Source organism: Elgaria multicarinata, chromosome 1 (assembly GCF_023053635.1).
Source record: "Elgaria multicarinata webbii isolate HBS135686 ecotype San Diego chromosome 1, rElgMul1.1.pri, whole genome shotgun sequence".
NCBI lineage: Eukaryota > Metazoa > Chordata > Lepidosauria > Squamata > Anguidae > Elgaria > Elgaria multicarinata.
Genome location: NC_086171.1, coordinates 72,106,135 through 72,131,468, shown reverse-complemented (window position 1 = coordinate 72,131,468; position 25,334 = coordinate 72,106,135). Strand labels below are relative to the sequence as shown.

Genomic DNA, 25,334 nt, shown 5'->3' with positions numbered 1-25,334 from the left:
TGAATAGCTGGCATCCAGAATGGGCACTACGCACTCATAAGAGAGCTCCAGCCACGAGGACTGTCACAGATTGCCTATTTCAGAAAGCCAAGGCATCACGTTATAGTTACAGTTATCAAGTGAAAAATACGCTTCTGTGAATCTACTCTGAAGTCTTCAAGAAGGTGGGTGGTTTAAAAAAACACATACATAGCTACATTAATACTGATATTACTATGTTGTGATTTCAATAGTTGCAGGTCCTGCTGATTTTCACACAGGTTTTCTGTTGTTACTTACTGAACTAGTGGACATTAGTATCCATTTATCCTTCTATTTCATTTCTTCCCAATAGCGTCAACTGCTAGATTAGACTTTCTGCATTTCAATCTGTTGCAGCTGGTGCCTAGTATGTTCTTTCCCATTCAGTTTATAAACGGAGGTTTTGTGTTGCCGTTTCTTGAAGCACCACACTGCCAAGATTGCAGCAAGTGAAAGCAAGCATACAAGAGTCACCCCAATGGCCACCATGGAGCCTTTGTCTGGGCTGGAACAATTTCCCCCTATACAAGGTTCAAAAGTGGTCAAAGGCTTTCCACCTAGTCCATAGGTAAGAGTCTCTCTCTCAGCATCTGCTGATGTATCAGTAAAAGAATTTTGAGAAGGCACAGTAGTAACCGCCTGCATCGGGGAAGTCATAATTTCTTCTTCCTCTGGCAATTGAATGTGATCAACAAGATGGAGCACTGTTGAGGTCTCCAGTGTAGCCAAATTTAAGTTAGTGACTGTGGTTACTGATGCCAACTCCTGAGTAACAAATACCATAGGTGTCGTTGGGGCATAACTGATGACATTATCAGACCCTTTGCTTATGCTTATATTCTCTGTTCCACTTGTTGGCAGTAGTGTTACTAATGTCCTTTTGATCTCATCATCTTTTGTCAGTGGTGGGGCTGCCCCAGTCTGTATGAAATCCTTTTCCAGGCTGCTGCCACCTGTTTTTCTCACTCCAACGTAATTTGATTGGTCAGTTGTAATGTCATCTTCCATCCCCATGGATCCATCAATTTTATCCCCCTCCTCTTCCTCTGCTTCTTGAGTAACCGGGTAACCATCTAGCCAGGATTCATCTGTATTAGTGTCTGTACTTTTTGCTGCTTTTGTGTCATTGTTCACAATGGTAGGCCCCATGGGGAAGTCCTCACCTTCATATAGCATTTTGATGCCTTGTTCATTATACATAGTTTTCACACCAATGTGGTTGTCACCATAAGCAAACTGAGTCTTCTCATTATCTGTGGCTTTCTCTGGCTCCTTTTCCTCTGTCTCTTTTGCATCGTGCTCTTCAGTAGGCATAGATCGGTCATCAGGAAAATTATCTTCATAATCAATATGTACCTCAGTTTCATCTGAAATGGGAAATAAATTGAGGGAAAATGTATTTTCTGGTAACAGAATTTCACAAAAGTTTCTGTGGCATGATACCCACACTATTAATGTGGCAGCCAGATCTGAGCATACAACACCAATTCTGGCCTGCTTGCACTGGCTGCCTGCACCTTTCTCACTCAAAATCAAGATGCTAGTTTTGACCTATAAAACCTGATTTGGCTCTGGACTTCAATACCTGATGGAGTGCCTCTCCCAATATGAACCTACCCAGTCATTGCAATCAAATACCGGGGCCATGAATGTTTTGGAGGGTGCCAACAAGGGAGAGGGCCTTGTTCCCCCTGGCATCAAGAACTGGCATCTTTTCAGCGCCAGGTTAAGACTTTCCTCTATTCCTAGGCATTTGATGGCATATGATGGGCTTCTTACTTTAGACGTTTTATTGGATTGTGATGTTTTACTGTTAATTGTTTTTAACTTTTAAATTATTCTGTTTTTGTATGTTTAAAATTTTCTTGTAAGGTTTCTGAGAAAGGCATTTAAAATGTAACAACAACACATATATTGCTAGGTCTACCAGCTTTCTGCCACTATTTGAGGTATTTTCCTGCATTACTCTGTACCCTGAACTGGGGTAACTTGGTTGTTGCTATGTCCCCTAGCCAGGAACGCAGTCGATAATAGATCATCCTGAGAAATTTGTTGACTTAGCTGTCCATATGGAGACTGAATACTTCCGAGCCACATTGGAATTGTATCCATATTTATCATTTTCTTTATTAACAACATTATCATGGTTCTAAGTCTCTTACATGAAATCCATCAAGTGGGTTCACAAAATAAAGTAGACAAAAAGCTGTCTTCTGTCTGAACTAATTTCACTTATATTGCTATTTTGCTGTCCTATGAGTCACAGATCTTACATTCCTGTAGACATTTGTTTAGACAGCAGCACCTTTTCAGTAATGTTCTAACTGCCAAATTGGCCCCAGAATCCCACTGTCCGATCAGGCATCTTTCTTAACTGTAACATGACTCAATCCCACACCAGACCAAAAGCTGCCAGTCCTATACGAGTTCTAGAATTTCTTTAGCCAATTGGAATGGTATGTTTTGAATGTCTTCTTTTCCCACAACTTTAAGCTTACCCAGTCTGCCTGACTACACCCCTGTTGAATATTCCTTCTTCCCACAATAAGCAACATATAACTTCTAAAGCATTCTTCCTCCTTCAGTTTTTTTCTTCTTCATATTGATATTGCTTTGTCACACAGTGGTACAAACAGAAGACATTTGCAGGAAGTATTCAAGAGCTCTATTATGGGTTTTGCTTACATTTTTCCAGCAGTCATTCATGTGCTCCAGCCCATATATAGTCAGGGTTGAAGTGAATGAACAAAAGCCAGAATGCAAGCCTCTGTTTGCCATTGGCACCATCCTGCCTCCACTCTTCTTCATGCCCTGCCTTTCCCCCAAAGGAGGACAGGAGAGGGAGGAAATGGCAAAAGTTCTTCCTCTGCTAGGGATCTGGGTGGATAGGGCTTTCCTTTTCCAGTTCCTGTCTTCTCCCACAAGAAAAACTGTGGATAGAGTTTGCACCAACCTGCTTTTTCTTCAGTTTACATTGGACGTTTTTGCACCTACTAGTAAATATGAGTGAATATTGAGGGTGGTGTACATTGGGCGCTATCCTATCGACTGCACCCTCAGTGATTGGGAGACATCAAACTTAGAGGCTTCCGATCATCCAATGCATGGGGGGTGGAGCAGTGGAGGTGATCTTTGCCACTCTATCCTCCTGCCCTGCATTTTTTCGCTAGCGATGGCACTTCAGACAGGGAGGGAAGGAGGCTGGAAAGGCCTCAGGATGGCTCGTACCCTGGCCTCTCCAGTCTCTTCCCCTTCCCATGCACTGCTTTTGTGACCCTGGAGTGCAGCCAGAGTGGTTCTTTCACGCTGGCTGTGAGGGGGAGGGGCTCAGATCTCCAACCCCCTACTCCAAGGTTGGAGCACTGTCTTCAGCCTCGAAGGGGGAGAATCTCCACTATCCAATAGCCCCTCAGACAATGCTTAGGGGCCATAGGATTGCTCTCTTAATTGGTAAAGTGCCTTGGTTCAAGTCTCCTGCTCATCAGCATCCCAGAATCATCTGGCTGGCTGCTTTTGCAAACAGAATGCTGGACCAGATAGAAACTCCAATCCAAAGTGGCAATGACTAGCTTTCACTGCAGTCCACAAAACATATATGTTAATCTCTGTACTGCTAGTAGCATTATTTAAAGGAGGACATAATGGCATTTTTTCATGAAAAAGAGGGAATGTTTCAGGTTTAAGTTTTGCTTTACTGGTTTCTCAGTTCTCTGAAGAGAAAGGGCCAAAGCAACAATAAAGAAAACAGCTCACAACTGCAATTAGTGTGACAAATATTGGGAAATGTGTGTCAAAGCAATCTTTGAGAAAACGTCCTCAGCACTACCACAAAATGGCTGCCATGGGAGGCAGCAGAGCTAATTTCAAAGGATTAGTAATCTGCCCAAATGACTGAGTACAAGGCTGAGGTGGGGTCTCCAAATGCTGAGATGACAGCAGCTGGAGACCCTCACTTAGCTTTGAAGCGATCCCATCTGCCGGTAGGGGAATTTGTAAATTTAAAAAAGTGGGAGGGGGAGGACACCTTAGTGGATGCCAAGAAAAATGTGTCCAAGGGCACACTAGTTCCTGTGGGCACCACAACACCTACCCCTGGTCTAAGCAGTTTCTCTCTCCCAACTCCATCTTCCCTGTTGGACTGTAGGTCCACTGCAGCATCTGCTACTGCCTCACACACTGTTGTGGACAGTCCTCAAAGCCTTCAGAACAGATTTTGGGGCCATAGAGGTCTTTAGGGGGGAAATCAGCAAAAATCGCTACTGCGTCCTGTACCTACAGTAGGGTCTTCCAGTTTGCAGAGTTCAGCTCTTCACAGCTCTGAATATAATCCACAGTGTATTTCTGCTTTCCTGTAAAACCTCCCATTAAGCCCAAGAATTGTTGGATTCTGTTAGGTATGTTCCTCATGGCAGAACTTTGGATCATCATTTTTAATTCTCAAATGTGAGGTCTAAACTATATGACGTTCCGAAAATCTATTGGCCTTGCACCTGGCTTTCCTGGCCGCCCACAGTTGCATTTTGTGTATAGTTTTTTGATGTGATGCCAGGGACTGATGTGACTAATGGAATAATCGTGACCTTCTCCTGTTGCCATAGTTCTTATTTATTATTTATTTATTTATTGCATTTCTATACCGCCCAATAGCCAAAGCTCTCTGGGTGGTTCTTTGATTCCCATAGCCAGTGGTGTATATTTTTCTCTTTTCCTCTTCCTTTACTACAACATTTTTGTCATTAGCTTTTGCTATGTCAATGAGGTAAGTGTTTTTTTCTTTTTTGTCTATAACTGTTATGTCTGCTCATTTACAAGGTATTGTCTTGTCTGCATATTATTACTACTACTACTACTATTTCTAATTCAGCTGTAGATTCTATGGCACGACTTTTTCTACCCCAAACAGATATTTCAGTGTAATATATAACATTGGGATCCTATGGATGTTACGACAGGAAAAAAAAAACTCCTAAAACTCCTTAGCTGTGCTGGCTGGGGAATGCTGGGAGTTGTAGGCCTTTTTTCTGTTTAAATGTACATAGATTTCACCCAAAGAAATGATATAACGGGATGGAAGCTAAAGATAAGGCCAAGGATAGCACTGTTATCAATACATGAAGGGGTTAAATGTACGCAAAATAGTAAAGAATTAATAAATAATTTATTAACTGCAGCTAGATTAATAATTGCCAAGAATTGGAAGGAACAAAGGGATTATCAAATAGAAGAATAGTATAAAGAAGTCTGGGATATAGCTATTAATGACAGACTCACGAGTAGTATTAAAGTTAAGAGAGTTGTGCTGAAGTGTAATGACTTTGATGAGATTTGGAGACCATTTATTAAATTTGTATTAGGAAAAGGGAAAGGGAGTAAACCGTTGCAGGATACATTACAATTTTGGAAAGGAGAATAAGGGTCCCGGGGGTGGGGTGCACGAGATATTACTATATTATTTTAATAAGTTTTTTTTAATTTCATTATTGTGGTATATTGAGTTGTTGTAGTGTGATTATTGTATGTGTAAAATAAAATTAAAATAAGTTTATACACACACACACACACACAACTGGGAGAGTAAGCCTGATTGAATTCAGTGGGACTTACTTATGAGTAGACCTGTCAGAATGTGAGGAAAGTCAACAATTCCAGCTAGTGCACATTTTCATTCCTTTCCAAACTTTGTGAGGCTTGTTCTGTTTTACTTGTCTTGGTTGTGTCATGGCTACCCTAATTTTTTCCCCCTGAAGAAGACAGAAAGTTCTGCCAGAAATAACATTTTAGACGTCTGATACTTCTTTAAAAAAACACTGAGATGTTGACAAGGAAATTCTAAAATATTCTCTCAGTCCTGGACTTTAGTTATTGAACAGCATTGTGCACAGCAAAAGAAAGGGAGGGAAATGAAAGGAACATTTACGAAAATGATTATTATGTCTGAAAGTGTATTCACTGCACCATTTGGGTGAAGTTATTTTTACTTTTCTTAGAAATAAAGTTTGGTATCAGGATGTGGCTTTATAAGGTCAGTTCTTAGCTAACATATGTTGATCTGGTTCTACTGAAGCCAAAAACTACACTGATTTAAGGATACGGCCTACTATTTCTGAAGCCACAAAGTTCCAGAGCAAAAGACAGGAAACAGGACTAAAAATTGCTTCCATAATTGCATCAATCTAATTGAAAGGGCTATTAGGCCACCCTCTAAGTCAGGAGTGGCTAACTCAGCCCTTCTTAAGTGTCACCTGCTATGGAGACTGAGGAGAATGGCATAGTCCAGAGATGACTCTGATTGACCCCATGTCAGTGTCCGTCTCAAAAACCCTTTGTGGTGGCTTTTTCTTAACAGCAAAGTGTGAGATTTATGTCAACAACATTTCTTTCTAGGATGTTATTCAAGTAGTTGCCAGGACCTCATATTTTCTATACTCCACATGGGATAAATAATTTACTTCACACTGGGGAACTGGTTACAAAAGTGGGTACAGATTGCTTGTATCTGCAATGGTGAGTTGTCCTACATGGGCCTATCTCTACGAACACCTTTCTTGCTATGTACAAGTAGCTTTTCATCCTATCTTCCATTCTATTTCATCTAATATAGTCCGTATGGATTTCCTGTTCTTCTCAGGGCAAGAATAAAAAATACTGTTAAAATATTTATTCAGAAAAACAGAACAAGTTGGATCCAGATTTAGACTTGTGCAACTGGGCTGCTCCCCCCCCCGCCCCACAGCAGCCCTTCCAAACCCCTGAAAATGCTTCACAGAGGGTCAGGGTACCCTGCTGAATAAGGTAAGTTGTGTGTAGGGGCCGGGGAGATCCCTAAAAATCAGGCAGAGGCACCTTCTGTGATCAGAGTCATTCCTTCAATGGGAGGCAGATCCTGGATCCAACCCAACTTAATTGTTTGGTAGATTTGCATTCCGTTGTTTAATTAGAGCTCCCTAATTTCAAATATATAAAAAGAAACATAAAAATCATTCTAACTAATGGTTACTTTAATTTCCTTTATATAGTAATCAGGTAAATGGAGGTCCTGTCTTAAAGCTTATTGAGGCTGCAATACTAAACACATTTACATGGCAGTAAGTCCCATTGCACTCCATGAGATTTACTTCTGAGTAGACGAACAGGATTATGCTGTCAATCATAGGTTTTGCGGTTGTTATCAGACTTTGATAACAAACCTGTGATCCAGGGCTGATCTACACCAAGCAGGATATGACACTTTTAAAACGGTATGAAAACTGTATATGTAATGTGTCCTGGGCCTGAACAGTTGTCATAACCATTATAAACCATTATAAGCAGTAGTGTAGATCCTGCCCATGTTTTATTAAACTGCTATAACTGATTGCTTATTCAGTGTCTGAAATCAAACAAGTATCACTGTCTGATAAAACCTCTTATTATTATATTGTGAATTTATTTTTGAAATTTGGAAACCACGGGCTGTTGTTCACATGATGCTTTAACTGAGCTTAAAAGCACATGCGAGATACTTACTTTAAATAGGAAAGGGAAGTTCATTCCAGTAGCCAGGCAAGACTATTGCAGATATCTTTCTTTCTATCTTTCTATCATGTATCATAAATTACCCAGCTTCAACAACCTTAGTACTGCCTGTTTCCAGAAAATGAACATCATGTCTAATATGTCTAGGGTGACCATATGGCAAGGTGGACGGGGCTCCTGTTTCTTTAACAGTTGTATAGAAAAGGGAATTTCAGCAGGTGTCATTTGTATGCATGCAGCACCTGGTGAAATGCCCTCTTCATCACAACAGTTAAAGCTGCAGGAGCCCTGCCCTCTAGACCAGATACTCCTCTCGCAGGAGGTCCGTTCATTCGTAGAAGGCAGATCCTGGTTTCAACCCATCAACCGCAATAAGGATATGTCTGTGCCAGCTGTTTGATGTGGTTTTTGCATAATACCCACACAAGCTGACACAATCCATGGCTTATTTCAAGATTTGTCCCTTCACTTAAAAGTTTCTTTGTAATCAAATGCCAAGAGGGCTGAACTTTCTGTAGTTAGCCACAGGGCCAGCCCTGCCATTACGCAGAGTGAGGTGGCTGCCTCAGGCAGCAGAGGCAGGGAAGTGTGTATGCCATGCAACCTACATTTTGCCACCTATGCTAACCTTCTGCCTACAGGTATGGTGAAGGATGCTGTCCCATTGCCAGATTCAACAACCAGTCCAGTTTTGGAAGGGAAGGCACCATCTTGGCCTTTGTCTAAAGCAGTGAAATATTTGGGGCCTGTCCTGGTTAGTCAACATGTTAGAATGTTCCTCATGTAACCACATTATTCTTGTTATGTCTACACTGTAATAAGATTTTGTTGCTCCAGAGGTCAATGGTTTAAAAGAAAATATTTCAGCCACTCTTAATAAATAATTAGACTGCCTGATCTTTACCCAGAGGTGAAGCCCTTTGCATTGTATATAGAATATGCCCCACCTTAACTTGCCTTGGAGGCCATTTTGGAGCCTGTGAAACGGCTCCGATTTGACTCAGGACACTTCAGGGGGTGCCTGCTTCACCTCAGAGCCAAAGTGAGATCCCCCCCCCAAAAAAAACAGCTCAGCTTTGCAGGTTCCTGGGTGCCAGCCATGTGACCAGCACCCAGGGAAGCCAGGCACAAGGCCAGCGGGGAGCTCATGGGACTCCCCATTCACAGCTCCCCACCCCCTTCCCTACTCAACCCCTTTGATTTTTTTTCTCAAGTTGCTTTTATCTGAGGCTTGCAAAAAGTTCTGTAGGCAGGGAGGAAGGAGGAAGGTTTGCTCCATTTTTGAATACAAGTTCAGTTTGATTCCCTGGTTTTTGCAACTACAATAGGACATATAGCCTATGTGTGCACATATTCAGTGCTGTGTTTAAAAAAATAATAAACCAATAAAAAAGCACCCACAATACCAGAAGGAGAAAGTGTGTCCGTACAGGAAATCTTAAAAAAAATGCACTAGGGCACTGAAGGACAAATCAGAATATGAAGATATAATGTCCTTACTCAGTAGGCTCACCTTTGACACAAGCCTGGACTTGACCAAACCATTCTCCACAGGTGTGACAGAGCAGAGTGAAAGCAGTGTCTTTGTTACTCATGACATATCCCTGGGCACAGACATAGTGCAGCTCATCTCCCATTTCAAACCCAGTGTGGCCATGGAGAACGGTGTGAGGGAAGGAGGGAGGATCCCCACACGGTTTACCTGAGCAGAAAAATGAAAAGGAAGCAAACAAATTCATACCAGGAGAATCTGGTTAAGTAATAGATGTTTCTGATGTGGTGTAAGATAACTTTCTCCAACTTAGTGGCCCTCAGGTGTGTTGGACTGCAGCCCTCATCTTCCCCAGCCTGCACAACCAATGACAATGTTGGCTGGGAATAGTGGGAATTGTAGTCTGACACATCTGAAGTGTACAAGGTTTGGAAAGGGCACAAAGTATGAGAAATGGTGCAGAACCAGGAACTTGGAAGATAATCCTCTGAGAGAACGTCTTTCTGCAAGTTCTCCATATTTTTGCTTAATAAGGAACCCATACATTGGGCCAGAAATAACTCAGGAATTGATGTTTTTATTTTATCTTTCATTTCTGAAAAAATAATAGTTCTCTGGATCCAACAGGCAGTTCAGATTTCAGGAGGGACCATAGCCAGATTTGAGACTGTCAAGCACATATTTGGGGAGTAGGCAGGAGGACTCACCTTCCCTCATTCTGAACACAAGTACTGTCCAAGATGATGGCATCACCCTTCTGTTCAACAGGCTCATGCAGCCCACTGTTGCACATGAGGAACTGGACCTAGTATGTGAACTTGACTCTTGCCAATTCTTACAAGAGAAGTTACACAATTTAGGAGCTCTCAGAATACAATTTCAAAGCTGAGCCACTTTATATGCTACCTCAGCTAACTCTCTTGCACACTTCTTTACTCCTATGAGTACTCTATATGCATGGAAAGTGTTAACATCAGAGAGCAAGGGAACTCACAAAAGATGGCAGATCATATATTACATTGCTCACATGAGTTGATAATATCCATGAGAAGTTAAGTGTGTGTGTGTGTGAGAGAGAGAGAGAGAGAGAGAGAGACAGACAGACAGACAGACAGACAGACAGACAGAGAGAGAGAGAGAGATGTATGGACTACTTCTAAGACATAGAATGTAACTTCTGTGGTATTCTCTAAAATTGTGTGGTACCATGATGTGTGTGTGTGTGTGTGTGTGTGTGTGTTTGTGTGTGTGTGTGTGTGTGTGTGTGTGTGTATATATATATATATATATATATATATATATATATATATATATATCCTGAAACAGTTGTCTAGTTATCTCTGTGAAGGTCAGAGTTAGGTTCGTGTGAGGTTGTCCAATCATTATTAATTGCGATATGTCATTTCCTACATTTCTGAAGTTCAAGCTGAGTGTCATTGCATTTTTAGACAAAACAGCACTACCCATGCACACAGGAGGTATTGTGTGAGTGTCTGTGCTTGTGTAGCCAAAATGGACCAGGTTTGAGGGAATTCCAAGGTTTGCAGAAAACAAACAGGGGGGGGACCCTAAGAGAGAACTCCCAGAAACAGCCCAATTGGGACTGTCTGTGTTCAGTGGTCATAGAATGTTGACTGACTTTTGTGGGAGGAATGGAAAATTAGAAAACTGAGGAAAGTAGAATGGGATAGCTGGAATCCTAAATAGCCACACTCTGCAGTGCAATATTTTGTTGCAGGAACCACTTGTCTACACTTAATTTCCATCTTCTTTTATAGTAGATAAGATGAGATGAGATATGGGAGGAATGAGTTTCCACAGGTTTTGGAAGGGGTGGCAGGTGGGAAAATAAACTCTGAAGTGCATGGAACACAATCTTAACACAAGCAATTAAAGTACATTTTGTGCATTACTGACATTAGAATGGTAGAATCAATCACCAGCCTAAGGCTGTTTGGAATAGCTTTGTTCATTAACTTAAATGCTGGCATCAGGCAATTGGAAATTCACTGTCAGCTAAGTTCAAGACTGAAGATGGTGGGGGAGGAGAGGAGAAAAGAAAATTGAAATGCTGAAGAAATAAAAACTGTACTCCTGGAAAAGCCTTATAAACAGTCCATGTTCAGAACAAACTCAGTTGTGTTTATTACATTAATATACATCCATGTGGTTTGTATTTGCATTTAGAGACCCCGGTGCATTATTATTTTTATTTGTTGCTGAAGTAAAGGACAAGCTACATAATTTACCATTTTTTGAGGAGGAATTTATGCCAGAGGTTTGCCTGATGAAATTTGATTCCCATTCATGGTTTAAACCACCACAGGTCATTCATATTTTCTGCAGTGGCAACAAATTATCTATAACTTATGGAATAGAGACTTGCTTGTCTTACAACCTAGTGAGTTACTCAAATGGAGGAGGAACTGGAAAAACTCAGGTTATCAACAGAGGAACCTTTCCAAAGTTTCTTTCAAAGAAAAATATACAGGAAAGTAAAGGAGCACTAGAGTTGCCATGGGTCCTACTTGACAGAGGACATTGCTCTATTTGCTGGTCTGCTCAGGCCAAGAGCTCCGTCAGACAAGTGTTTTATTGCATGCTCATTACTGGGCACTCACGGATTTTTGCGGGTCTCTCTCCTGACATTGTCTGCCTCCTATGTACCTCCTGTCCCTTCTAGCCTTCTTCACGCGACAAAAAACCCACCCCAGTAAGTCCAACTTATGTTTAAAGGCGGAAGTTGCCGCTATCTCTCACTGTGTGCAGGAGAAGCAGTGTGATCAAAGCGGCCCACTGAATGGGCCACATGCAAGTTGTTTACTTCCTCTTTCAAAAGAGGAAGCAATGAGGGACAAAAGTGTGGACAGGGAAGCAATGGTAAGCATACATGATTTTCCTCTGTGTGATGACGATCCAAATCTGGTTTCAGGATAAAGTTAAAGAACCATAAGAAATGAGAGCAGGGAGGGGCGTTGAAGTTGCCCATCAACACTTAGCACCTGGACAATAGACTGAGCAGCAATCATACAGCTTACCTGGTCCCCTGTCCCATTATGGTGAGATCTACTTTATATCTATTTAAATTAATGGAAATGTTTCTAAATTTGCATCCATACATATTACTTATTGTATGCAAATATTATACAAATTGGATGGCGGGTTGTGGGACTTGACTTTTCGCTCTTTTCTAATTCTATGATTGTAGAGCCTTTACTCTCTCTCTCTCTTCTTTTTTAAATGGACACTTTTAAAAATCACTTCTTTAAACGTGATTTTCGCAAAAGCCTGAATTCAGCACAGATATGACATAAGAACTCCATGTCATTCCACCCATGCTGTAAATGGTTTCTTCGCTAATGTTAATGGACTTTGATCTGGCTTGCCATTGTGATTATTCCCATAGTACATCCATGCTGACCTTCAGCCTTCACACAAAGAGCATCGTATCTGCCACTCGGTGAGGGATCCATTTCAATCTGAATATCGATCACTTTCACACTCTGTGGCCTGCTGCCTGTCCTATTACACACAGTTGTCCTAAAACAAGGGAAGAGGATAAAAAGATGATCAGAAGTTGCACAAGAAATGGCTAAATGTAGAATAACCATATGAAAAGGAGGACAAGGCTCCTGTAATAGTTGTGTAGAAAAAGGGAATTTTAGCAGGTGTCATTTGTATGCATGCATAACCTGGTGAAATTCCCGCTTCATCACAACAGTTAAAGATGCAGGATCCCTGCCCTCTTTTGTATCCGGTCACTCTAGTATAGCTCCTGCAGCTTTAACTGTTGTGATGTGGAGGGAATTTCACCAGGTGCTGCATGCATACAAATGGCACCTACTGAAATTCCCTTTTCTATGCAACTGTTAAAGATACAGGAGCCCTGTTGTCCTTTTTCATATGGTCACCCTAGATAAAAGTAAAGCTGATCAGATCAAAGGCAAAGTCTGGGGTCAACAGTAGGGTGACCATATGGAAAGGAAGACAGGACTCCTGTATCTTTAACGGTTGCATAGAAAAAGGAATTTCAGCAGTTGTCATTTGTATGCATGCAGCACCTGGTGAAATGCCCTTTTCATCACAACATTTAAAGCTGCAGGAGCCCTGCCCTCTTTTGTATCTGGGCAGCAAAGATCTTAAAACACCCTAACACAAGGACTAAAAAGCCAAGAACCATCTGTATTCAAAGCATGTGATCTACCATTAAGCTACAGTTCCTCCCCTTAGTGATGCTTAAATGTTGCTCCCCTTAATGATGCCATGCTAATTATGCTTGTCAAACTTCGCTAAGGCCCTCTGCAACTGACTGAAATGAGACCTGTGACAATTTCTCTGAGCCACATTTGATGTTCAGTTTCCTGTTCATTCTTTCTGAGTCCAACTAACACCCACAGCATGTTGAAATTTTTAATTAGGAACATGAATATTTCAGAAATGAAGTTACCTCAGGAAAACAAAACCCATTACAGGTATAAAAAGGGTAAAGGGAATGAAGGTTTGTCAAAACGCTATTCTCAAGGGTGATGAGGACCAGCCTGAAAGTACAGTGTCAGAGGAGCGACAATGGGTTGGTCTCAGAAACAGCCCTGGTTTTCAATTTCAGTGCTATCTGCTTTTTTCTGAGGGAAATTTATTTATTTATTACATTTATATACAGTAGGGTGACCATATGAAAAGGAGGACAGAGCTTATGTATCTTTAACAGTTGTATAGAAAAGGTAATTTCAGCAGGTGCCATTTGTAGGCATGCAGCACCTGGTGAAATTCCCTTTTTGTCACAACAGTTAAAGCTGCAGGAGCCCTGCCCTCTTTTGTATCTGGTCATGCTAGACAGGACAGCTTTAATTGTTGTGATGAAGACAGAACTTCACCAGGTTCTCCATATATACAAATGACACCTGCTGAAATTCCCTTTACAATACAACTGGAGTCCTGTCTTCCTTTTCATATGGTCACCCTACTTTTATCAACGTTCCCTAAATCAGGCTCCCAATTCATAAGCACGTTAAATATTTAAGCACATCTTAATGCAGTAGATTGAGTTCCTTTATTAGGGGTGTTATCCTAAGATATACTGAGCAGCTTTATCCCTTCTTGTCAGGGCATTGCTCCATTAATTGAGCCTGGTGAAAGCATATTTTGAAGACCACTGGATTTTGCCAGATAGATGACACTTTAAACATATAACACAAAAAAATGCATTTGAAAGAACTCTGTAGTATGTGGGAAAATATCACTTTTCATATTGGCCTGAAGTATGTGGTGGCAAAAAGTGTTTTGCTTTACAGTTGGAGGTGACCTGCCAACCAAGTGAAAATTCTCAAGGTACTGTTGGAATGATTTTCACCTTTAGAATCGCTGTATCTCCTTTTGAAGTATGATTACACTTCAAACACCTACTTTCCCCTCCATTTTTAACATCTACCAGCTGAATTCATAAAGCACCCAGCTGGCAAGAGCAAATGGGACTTATCTGTCATACTGAACACGCAGACAACATCTTTACAGCTGAAGAAAAGTAGTATGGGGCTTGCATAATAATATTTCATATTTCTTATTATTTAAGTAGCAAAATGCATATATAAATTATAACACTGAGGGGAAAAACATAAGGTTGTAATTTAGCCTGAAAAATTTTCCAAAATACAATAAAGACTATTTTTGAATAAATTTGTTTGCTTGATTGCTAAAATAACTTCTAGAAAAAATATATGTAAATTTGGGCCGTAGCTAGACCTAACGTTTATCCCAGGATTGTCCTGGGGTCAAACCTGTTCATCTAAGGGCCTTGCTAGACCTACCAGGTAATCTGGTGGGGAGTAGGGGCGAGGCCGCGCCGCAGCTAGCACGGGCCGTCGCCCCTAGCTAGACGTAACACGCGACGGGGTAAGGGAAAGCTCCGTCGTGTCAGCCATTTTTTAAAAAATTAAAGGGCCATGTGCACAGGAGCGCACCAACGAGAAGGTAAGGCCTTTTTTTAAAAAAAATAAAGGGTTTCCCGCTCCCCCTGCCCTCCCCCTCCACTCGCCTGTCTGCTCCCCCCACTCGCTTGCCTGCTTGCTCGCCCGTCCACCCGCCCCCCCACTCGCCCACTTGCTCGCCCATCCGCTCGCTCGCTTGCTGGCCCCCTGCTCGCCCGCTCCCTCACCCCCCCGCTCGCCTGCTTGCTCGCCCGTCCGCTCGCCCCCCGTCCCCCATCTTTCCCCCCCGTGATTCCTTTTCCCCCGGCCCGATGGGCACAGCCCTCCATAGGAGCGCTGTGCCCAGTGCACGGCTTCTCCAGGCTACTCGCAAGTTAGCCGCGTAGCTGGGGAAAGTCGTAGAACTTGCTATTCTTTCCGCAGCCCCGGGCTCAGCCCGAGGCTGCGGAAAAACCAGGCCAAAAGTGGATCCGGTTATCCTGGGTCAAGGGAGGGTTTAGCCTGGCCTGACCCTGGGATACCCTGTGCACCATCTGCATGCACAAGGGTGAGCCCGGGTTTCAGCCCAGGCTAAAGCTTTGTCTAGCAACAGCCTAAGTACCACACAGGGCATCCAGCGCTCAGGCAGGGACGAACCCTGGATGATCCTGGGATAAACCTTAGGTCTAACTACAGCCTTGGTCATTTATACAATATTCCATATCTTTTAAATCTATTATGTAATAGTAAGTGCATATAATCTCCCCCTCAGTGACTTGTGATAGAGATATCAAGTGCCACTAACAAATTCAGCACTGAATCAAAACAATTAAATTCAACACTATCTTGTGGGTTTCCTACCAGTACTTTTCTTTTTCAACGAAGAGAAAGTCAGTATCTAGTGAGTTCATAAATCTTAACCAGGATTTATTTCCGGTATCTCTGCATATGTTATGGGATTGGTTTCAGTCAGCCTTAGATGAGCTACATCTCCAACAAAATTTATAAATCCTGGATTGAGGCTATGTGCTGTTAAGTACTACTGATAAACAACTGATAGAAATCTTCCTTGAAGTTTTGTGGGGACATTGGGGGGGGATCCATGACCATTCTGATTCTGCTACATACCATTCAAATCTTAACACCACTTCTAAAGCAATCTATTACAGTCTAGAATCATAGAATAGTAGAGTTGGAAGGGTCCCACAAGGCCGTCGAGTCCAACCCCCTGCTCAATGCAGGAATCCACCTTAAAGCATCCCTGACAGATAGTTGTCCAGCTGCCTCTTGACGGCCTCTAGTGTGGGAGAGCCCACAACCTCCCTAGTTCCATTGTCATACTGCTCTAACAGTCAGGAAGTTTTTTCTGATGTCCAGCCAGAATCTGGCTTCCTGTAACTTGAGCCCATTATTCTGTGTCCTGCACTCTGGGATGTTCGAGAAGAGATCATGGCCCTCCTCTGAGTGACAACCTTTCAAGTATTTGAAGAGTGCTATCATGTCTCCCCTTAATCTGCTCTTCTCCATGCTAAACACTCCCAGTTCTTCCAGTCTCTCCTCATAGGGCTTTGTTTCCAGATCCCTGATCATCCTCATTGCCTTCCTCTGAACACACTCCAGCTTGTCTGCATCATTCTTGAAGTGTGGTGCCCAGAACTGGATGCAATACTCAAGATGAGGTCTAACCAGTGCTGAATAGAGGGGAACCAGTACCTCGCGCAATTTGGAAGCTATACTTCTATTAATGTAACCCAAAATAGCATTTGCTTTTTTTGCAGTTACATCACACTGTATTGGGTTATATCTCATTTGTCTAGCATGCTTTTTCTAAGTGCTCCAAGTGTTTCACATACATTATCTAACTTATCTTTACATTTTCCTCCAACCTTGTTTTCTTTGGATATGTTGAACTACAACACCCATCAATCACAGGCAGCAATGATGGGAATTGTAGTCCAACACATCTGGAGGGCACCAGGTTGGGGAAGGCTGCCTTACAACAATCTCAGAAGGTCTCCCAGGATTATTTGCCCAATGTTACATATGAGAGGCTGTAATTGAGACAGAGGGACTTCCTAAAAGTATCTATTCAAGTTTGTAGATACTTGTGGATTCCTGCTCATGCTTCTTGACCATGCTCAGAATAATGGCACATCAGAGTAGTTCAAACATGAGAGAACTGTTGCTTCTTTTGTGTATTTATGGTGTAACCACTGACTGAGGACCAAATTGGACGAGATGGGGCCCCCATCTATGTGTCTGCCTAATTCATATAGAGGGAGCAGGGGTGAGGTGGGGATAGTTTTTCTCACAAGCAAAAGAGCATGAGGAAGAAAATAACAAAATTTGCCTCTTCCCACATTATACTTCAGTGTTCTCTGTTGCATTAATTTTCTCCAACTGAAGTCAGGCTGGGGGGAAAGTGCTTAAAACCACAGGGTGCATCAAAGTAATGTGTGTTTCAATCTCATCCCTTGTGCACTCCTTTACATGTAAAGAATAGTCCCCTTCACACTCTATATATGAGCAGGATACATGTGTCACATCAAGTTTGGTCATGGCACTAGCTACTGCAGGGGTGTCAAAGTTCTAGCCCACAGATCAAATCTCACTCACCTGAAGTCCCAATCCAGCCCTTCAGGGTTCTCCACATGTCTCCTCCCCATCCCTGGCCCCGCCCCTTCCTCCCAACCATAATTTGTGTGTTGATTTCCCAGGTTTTGTGCAGTTTTTCCCATTCTTAAAGGTTGTAATTACTCTCCTAAAGCTTAGTTACTGGCAGTAAAAACTTTAAGTTAAAATAGGCTGGTATTGGTGGGGTGGTGGTGGGGACTGGGTCCCACCACTTTTGCCTTCAGCCCTGACCAACACAGGAATGCAGCTCCTGAGACCTTCTCCAAAATTGAAATTAGATTACTGCAATGCACTCTACATAGGGCTGCCTTTGAAGACGGTTCGGAAGCTGCAGTTTGTGCAAAATGCAGCGGCCAGATTAATTTTGGGAACCAGAAGGTTCGACCATATAACACCTGCTCTGGTCTGCTTGCACTGGCTGCCTGTTTGTTTCTGAGCCTAATTCAAGGTGCTGGTTTTGACCTATAAAGCCTTACACGGCTTGGGTCCGCAATACCTGTTGGAACGCCTCTCACAACGTGAATATACCCAGTCACCAAGTTCAACATCTAAGGTCCTCCTCCAGGTGCCTACTCCGAGAGAGGCTCGGAGTGTGGCAACGAGGGACAGGGCCTTTTCGGTGGTGGCCCCCAAGACTATGGAACCATCTCCCTGACGAGGCTCGCCTGGCGCCAACGCTGCTATCTTTCTGGCACCAGGTTAAGACTTTCCTCTTTGCCCAGGCATATGGCAGCACATCTTAATCACCCACATGTTTATTTTAACAATTTGTAATGCTTCATGTATGTATGTTCTGTGTTTTAGAATTTTATATTTTGTATACTTGTTTTTATCTCATTTTAGAATTTCTGTAAACCGTCCAGAGAGCTCTAGCTATGGGGGCGGTATATAAATATAATAAATAAATAAATAAATAAATTTGTCCCTTGGGCTGAAAGAGCTCCAACATCCCTGACCTAGTGGGATTCGGAAGGGTTTGCCCTGAGCTTTGACATTTCCCTCTTCCCGCCTTTCTGTTCTAGGCCACGGGCCTCAATTCCTAAGAGCTGTACTATAAATGTTATATGAGCCGTTTCGGCACCAGTAAAAAATTCTTTGGGGAGGAAGAAAAGAAGCAATTGCATTCTGCAAGAAAGAAATTATACTTGGGAGGAGGGGGCTGGAAACACTGCCCCCTCCCATCTGGTGCTGCCTATGCCTGTGAGACATAAATGAAAGTGTAAAGTAAGGATTTTGCAACTGCAGGGTACTAGTCAGAGATGTATTTACATCATAATGGAAATTGGATCAAAATGACAGATTTTCTGTAAATTAACTGCATGTTGCTTATTGGGGATTTCTGTTCAGAACTAGGTTGAGCTTTTGTGGGGGAGGGACATGGGCAGCTTCACCTAAGAGGCCTCCATATCCTTCTGGAAGTGGCAGAAGCATCATTGGGTGGGATGGCAGGCAAAGGCTGAAGGGCTTGAAAGATAAAGGAACAACATCCCATCCCAGCAGCCTTTGTGTTATCCTAGTATATTAAATCCCTCACATGAGCAGAGGCTGTTCATGTCACCTTTGGACAAGCCAAGCCTTGCATCAACCAAGAACCAAGATGGCAGTACTGGCTTTTAACTGATTTGATTCTCAACAGGTGCTACCTGCCTTTCCATTGTAAAATGTTCTTTCTTTCTTTTTAATAACAAGAGTATCTTAGCCATAATATTAGACAGTGTCAGCTAGACCATGTAGTTTTGAGAAGAGTCATTCGGATTCCTTAGAGGGGATTATTCATGATTTCCTTTCTCCTTACCCAATTGAGCCATCTGCTAGCCAGCCTCTGGTGCAGATGACAAAGGAACAATCCCTTATGGCTCTTCTCAGTTCTTCTGCACTGGCTAAATGAGCTCCTCCTGCAGCGCATGACTGCTGAGCCATTGCTAAGTCCAGATTCTGGGAGCCATTCCTAGGTCCAAGGGCAAACAATTTCCCTACAAGGCAAAAGAGACCAAACAAAATGTATAAAATGCACCGTTAATACCTTCTGTGATTCCAAGTCCTGATCCTGTTTCCAATAGTCTCTCTACAATTAGTTTAATATCTTTATCTACTGTTTTAGAGGAATTGTTGTGTGACATTGCAATTCTATGTATGTATAAGATTGAACTCCATGTCAGTTACTTTCAGTAAAAAGGCACAAGCGTGTCTATTACAGTCTGTGGCATCTTTAAAAAGCTAACAGATTATTTATGGCTCTCTGTGTGTCTCAGTACACACACGAACATGTATGCACATACATACATACATACATACCTGGGTCAAGCAAGTATAAAAACTGATTTTGAAATATGAGATTAAAAGTGAGTGAGCATATGCTGTAGTTTTGTTGCATTTTGTAAAAGAAAGCAAGCTAGAACTTCACAGAGAAATGTGATTTTTGCTTTTATATGTGTACACTTAAAAATCTTAGGTGATATATACTGCAAATATAATATATGAAGTGACATTTCATGAAGTGACAAGTAGTGAGTGCATTCATTCATTCATTCACTCATTTTAAAAATGTGTACTTTGCTTTTCAGTTTCCCAAATTTCTAAAGTTATTAACAACAATTATCAATGAAACACATACATACACACCACCACCACCACAAATAAAACCCAAGAAGCAGCAGTGGCAGTATAATCAATAAAGTTCTGGATATACCAAAAGAAGAATCTTTCAAAGGTTATCAATGGAATAAGAATAAATTCACAATGCACTAAAAAGCTAAAAAAAACACCTTAGAATTTTTTTAAAGGCTCAGGTAAATAAAAAGTAGTTAAGTTGACCCTTCAACATTGGTAAAAAAGATATTAATTAAATCTCCCTGCAGAGAGCATTCTATTAACAGGTCACTGACAATGAGTTAGCCCCCTTACTGGTTGCTATCCACCTCACCTCTGATATTGGGGGTACCCAGAAAAAGGCCACTTATGAAAATCTCAATATCTTGGAATTTTCATATGGGGCTAGGGAGTCCTTCAGTTCTTAAGAACACAAGAAGAGCCATGCTGGGTCAGACCAAGGGTCCATTAAGTCCAGCATTCTGTTCACATCGTGGCCAACTAGCTGCCCACAGGAAACACACAAGCAGGACATGAATGCAACAGCACACTCCTGTCCATGTTCTCCAGCAACTGGTGTATAAAGGCATAGTGCCTCTGATACTGGAGGTAGTATGTAGCCATAAGGAGTACCGTATTTCTTCGATTGTAAGACACCATTGATTGTAAGACGCACACTAATTTCAGTACCGCCAACAGAAAAAAACAAAACCCTAAGACACACCCGTGATTCTAAGACGCAGCCCATTTTAAGAGATGTTTATATGGGGGGAAAAGTGCATCTTAGAATCAAAGAAATAAGGTAGTAGTAAATGATAGCCCTATCCTCTATGAATTTGTCTAATCCCCTTTTAAAGCCATCCAAAGTGCTGACAATCACTATATCTTATGGAAGTGAATTCCATAGTTTTACTATGCACTGTGTGAAGAAGTACTTCCTTTTATCTGGCATGAATCTCCCACCAAACAGCTTCATGGGATGACCTCAGGTTCTGGTATTATGAGTGACACAAATCTCTCCCTTTCTACTTTTTCCACACCACGCATAATTTGTATATTTCTATCACGTCTTCCCTTACTCAATTTTTTTCTAAGCTAAACAATCGCAGCTGCCAGCTGTTGTAACCTTTCCTCAGGGAAGTTGCACCCTCTTATTGAAATATGGAAGCTACAAATGCCTTCCATTAATATAAATGAAAATACAAGTCAACTTTGTTTATCCACACATATCTACTGTAGACAATGGTTCATTTTCACTCAGTTCTTGAAAGATAAGAAGGAGTACAAATGGGGAAGAAGCTCCTTTCTTCTTTCCTTTTATTCTTTTTTATTCTTTCTTTATTTTTATTTTTCTGTATTTCCAGAACTTGATTTCCTTCTAACCAGCAATTTCGCTCTACAGTAAAATTAGCCCTTTGAGATAGGCAAAAGCTTTTTATGAGGGGTTGTTGTATTCATTATACTCAGAGGTCTATTCCAAAAAAAACCATTAGTTTGATTATTTTTCTGTTCTGTTTTTTACACAGGCAAGAGAATATAAATGTTTTATAGATTTGTTTTTGGTCATAATATGATATTTTATTCTGAAATAAAGAAAAGAAAAAAATAATACGAAACAGAGAAACATACTTTAGAAAATTGCATATGCATATCTGAATTATTCAGAATTATTCTGCAGTTCCTTTTCTAACTGGACTGTGTTATTCTTTATAATTGTGGATACACACATGCACCAGCCAAAGTTAATTGCTTTTAGATCCCATTGATTTAAATTCAGGAGATAAGCATATGCTCAAATTTTCCCTTTGAAATCAATGGGATCTACAATCCTATATATGCCTACTGAGAGAGTGGAACTCTCAAGGATCATGAAACTTTCAAGACAAGGCACAAGTGTCTTGTGAGACTTCAGTCGACCTTGTCCTGGAAGTGACACTTGAACCTCACAAGCAAACAGGGGAGTGAGCGAGGGGGTGGCTGCTTCTTGGTCCCGCCGGTGACCTGTGTGGCCAGCCAGCTTGCTGGTTATGCAGTGGGCTGGCAGGAATAAGAAGCAACAGGACTAAGAAGGTGAGTGCAGCTAGTGGGCTGCCCAAACAGCCCAGGTGGGTGGGAAACATGCAAGGAAGTAACTATTTCTTGGTCCCATCGGCCACCTGCACATGGCCAGCAGGACCAAAAAGTAGTGAGTATGCCCATGGGTGCAGCCTGCCAGCTTGCCACTCTTCTGATATTCTGCCACCTGATGCACCCACAACAGGCTGCTTCGTGGTAGGGCCAGCCAAAGTGCTTGTAAATCACATTGAGCTCAGGCTTACTATCAGGTTGCATTGTAAACTGGATGTGTTGTGAAAAATAATGCAAAAGTGGACGTGATGTGGAACGAATTGAAAAACAGATGTCTCACGTTTCATTTTATTTTTAAATTAACAGTAGTTTTGTGGAGGCCTAATTCATACTAGGACCATAGCATTGGGAATTTAGGTGTTATCCTTCCCTCTTCCCATGAAAGTTCTCTAGTTAAAATTACCCCCCAAACCTGGTTTTTGCCCCACTGGACAAATACCAGCTGCAGTAGACAATTTAACCAGGAAAATGATATCAGCAGGAAATGTCACCCTCCTCCCCAGTGCAATTATCTCACTATGAATTGGCCCCCTTAGAGCTGCTTTTCACCTTTTTAGACTATGGAAGATCTAGTTCATAGAACTTCAGATGCTTCCCTTTTTTTCAGCACAGCCAGGGTCTCAGCACAGCTAAACTGGATTGGGACCACAGCACTACAGTGGTTGAATTGCTATTTGTTCCATTGGGGAAACCATACCAGTTTCTGCATTCTGTAAAACATAGAAGTTTGCATACTCTAAGGGCGTTACTAGACGAGGCTCTAGCGCGCGTTACCTTCCGCAGCCACGTCGAGGCTTCCAGATGACGTTCACGAGGATCCGCCGTTATCCCGCGGTGAAGCCTCTTTCTCCCGACTTTAAAAAAGTGAGTTGTAGTGCGCCTTTTCCTGCTGTCCCGCGGTAATTCGGAGTACGTGTGGGAGGATGTGAGGTCACTGCGGTCGGCACTGGTCAGGAAAAGGCGTGCTAAGGGGGAGTGGTCAGCGGCTTCGGTCAAGCCGCCTCCGCCATTTGCGCGCAGTCCGCCAGCTGGGGCAGCGCGGCGGAGCGGCTTTTTTTTTTTATTTCCCCAGTGACAGTTTGCGCAGGACCGGAGGACCGGAAAAGTGGCTGGTGACTCCTTGCGGTGGGCAGCTACCGTGGCCGCATAATGGCGGTGCTGTACGCTGCCTGTTAGAGGGCAGAGCTGTTTGTGGGCTGCTGCCATGGCTACGGCCAGATGTGGGTTGGCTCCTTGGGATGGGGCACAGGGCACAGAGGCGGTCATCGCCGCCGACACCTCAGAGGCATGATGGGAGATGTAGGCACAGAGTGGCCATGCAGACGATTGACCTCGGGTCATATGACACCCGCCACGACCCCCATCAGGAAGTGAGCGCATCAATGTTGACCCTCAACAGCACCAGCAGCACTTCAGCTGGCACTGACGGCTGCGCAAGTTTGCGGTCTTTCGGACGTGCGCAAACCGTGCAGCGAGCGAAAAAAAAAGCCGCAGCAATCAGGCCGGTGTGGCTGCGCAACCGTGCTCGCGGCGGCAGCAGCACAACCGGCGCAAACTTCCGCCATAAATCGAAGGCAGGTGTGGAGCATGAGGCGTCACGGCTGAACGGGAAAAGCCGCTTTCACCGCTCCTCAACGACGGAACACCCGGTAGGTCTAGCAACGCCCTAAGTCTGTTAGGACCAATATAGCCATCACTGCTGAACAACTAGATATATATCTATAGATATAGAAAGATACATTTAAAAAAAAACTAAAAGAAATGTTGAGATGGGGGAAATGCATGATGATTTTGGGGTCCAAAGTTCAGACACTGCAGAAAATTCTGAACAGGACAACGAGATTTCCAAACATTAACAGGACATTGATTTAGACACTAATTCTGAAACTCAAGTATGAAATAGAACAAAATTGAAAGGCGAATCCAGAAAAACAACTCCCATTTACTTTTGAGGGCAAGAGCGTCTGCAAACCTGGAATTCATTCATCTTCCCAGTGAAGTGCTCAGTCTGTGTGAACCCCTTCCTTTCCCCCTCCCTTCGCACCACACAACCATCAGGAAATAAATCCGTTAGGCAGTTTGAATTCAAAGAAAATGTGCTGTGCTTAGACCGTTAAAAGAGGTGGGGATAGGTACCATGAATGGGAAATAGGCCAGTCCACCAGTAGGGCTTACATACAGTCACACTGTGTGTCTTCTTCTTCCCTCCAGTCTTATGTTCAAATTTCAGCAAAGACAGGAAGGTGAAACTGACATTTGGTTTGGCCACACATGAGCATGTGGTTCAGGAGAAAGGTGCCTATTGCTGCCTGCAGGCTGAGGACCAGCTTTGGAAGCCTGCTCCACCTTCCCTGGCGGCAGGGGGAACCCAGAGAGAAGTTATCTGGAACGTGTCATTAATAGTCAGCCTTTACTAAAGCCTTCCCAAATGCATATTGGGTATTCAATATAAGCAAACCTTGCTTCCTGTTCCAAGGAAGTATTACAAACCAATTGATTTATTTTCCAACCCCCCTTTTTTAAAAAAAGAAACAAAATAACATTAAAAAATAATAGCTAGCCTGTAGCTTTAAAATCAACGAGAAGATAAAATACAAGTGACAAAACTGTAGGCAAAATTGTACATGGGGCGATGCTAGCATTTCCACTAAAGATCTACAGCATAAGTTTGTAGGTTTTATTAGATTTCTCCACAAAGCATGTTTTTAAAAAAGTCTTTCTCCCTCCCTGTACTATCAGTAAAATAACGATAAACTTGTTTAGACTTTGTTTTTCTTTCACATCTGAGCCCTCCATGCAATGCAAAATTAGATTCCCTTTTAAACCCCAAATAGCCACACATACATATTTTCTTTCAACTGCCCCCCCTTCAGTGATGCATTAAGTTTGAAGCTCTGGTGAGTCCAGTCCAGTGGCAACAGCTAAAGGCTGAGCAAGAACTCACCGTCAGCTTTGACAGAGGCAACCTGGAGCAGGAAGAAAGCAGATCCCACACACTGGACGAAGGTGACGGGCCACTTCTTAGAAGCTGGAGCCATGGCACTGAGCTTGGG

General features: G+C 42.5%; 1 protein-coding gene across 1 annotated transcript; it reads right to left on the bottom strand.

The window, feature by feature from the left end:
• Positions 1-230: 230 nt before the first annotated feature.
• On the bottom strand, positions 231-25,334 carry SUSD5 (sushi domain containing 5). Its single transcript, XM_063116214.1, has 5 exons — positions 25,226-25,334; positions 19,361-19,538; positions 12,450-12,568; positions 9,050-9,238; positions 231-1,388 (listed from the first exon to the last, which is right to left on the bottom strand). Exons 1-5 carry the CDS (start codon positions 25,317-25,319, stop codon positions 349-351), a joined length of 1,620 nt encoding a protein of 539 aa, XP_062972284.1. The 5' UTR covers positions 25,320-25,334; the 3' UTR covers positions 231-348.

What these genes read in the sequence shown, in the direction of transcription:
- SUSD5 (XM_063116214.1), bottom strand. Translation starts at nt 25,319, where the DNA reads ATGGCTCCAGCTTCTAAGAAGTGGCCCGTCACCTTCGTCCAGTGTGTG. An exon ending in TGCCTCTGTCAAAGCTGACG is followed by an intron (nt 19,539 to 25,225) that starts GTGAGTTCTTGC and finishes TTTGCCTTGTAG; the next exon opens with GGAAATTGTTTGCCCTTGGA. An exon ending in CTAGCAGATGGCTCAATTGG is followed by an intron (nt 12,569 to 19,360) that starts GTAAGGAGAAAG and finishes CCCTTGTTTTAG; the next exon opens with GACAACTGTGTGTAATAGGA.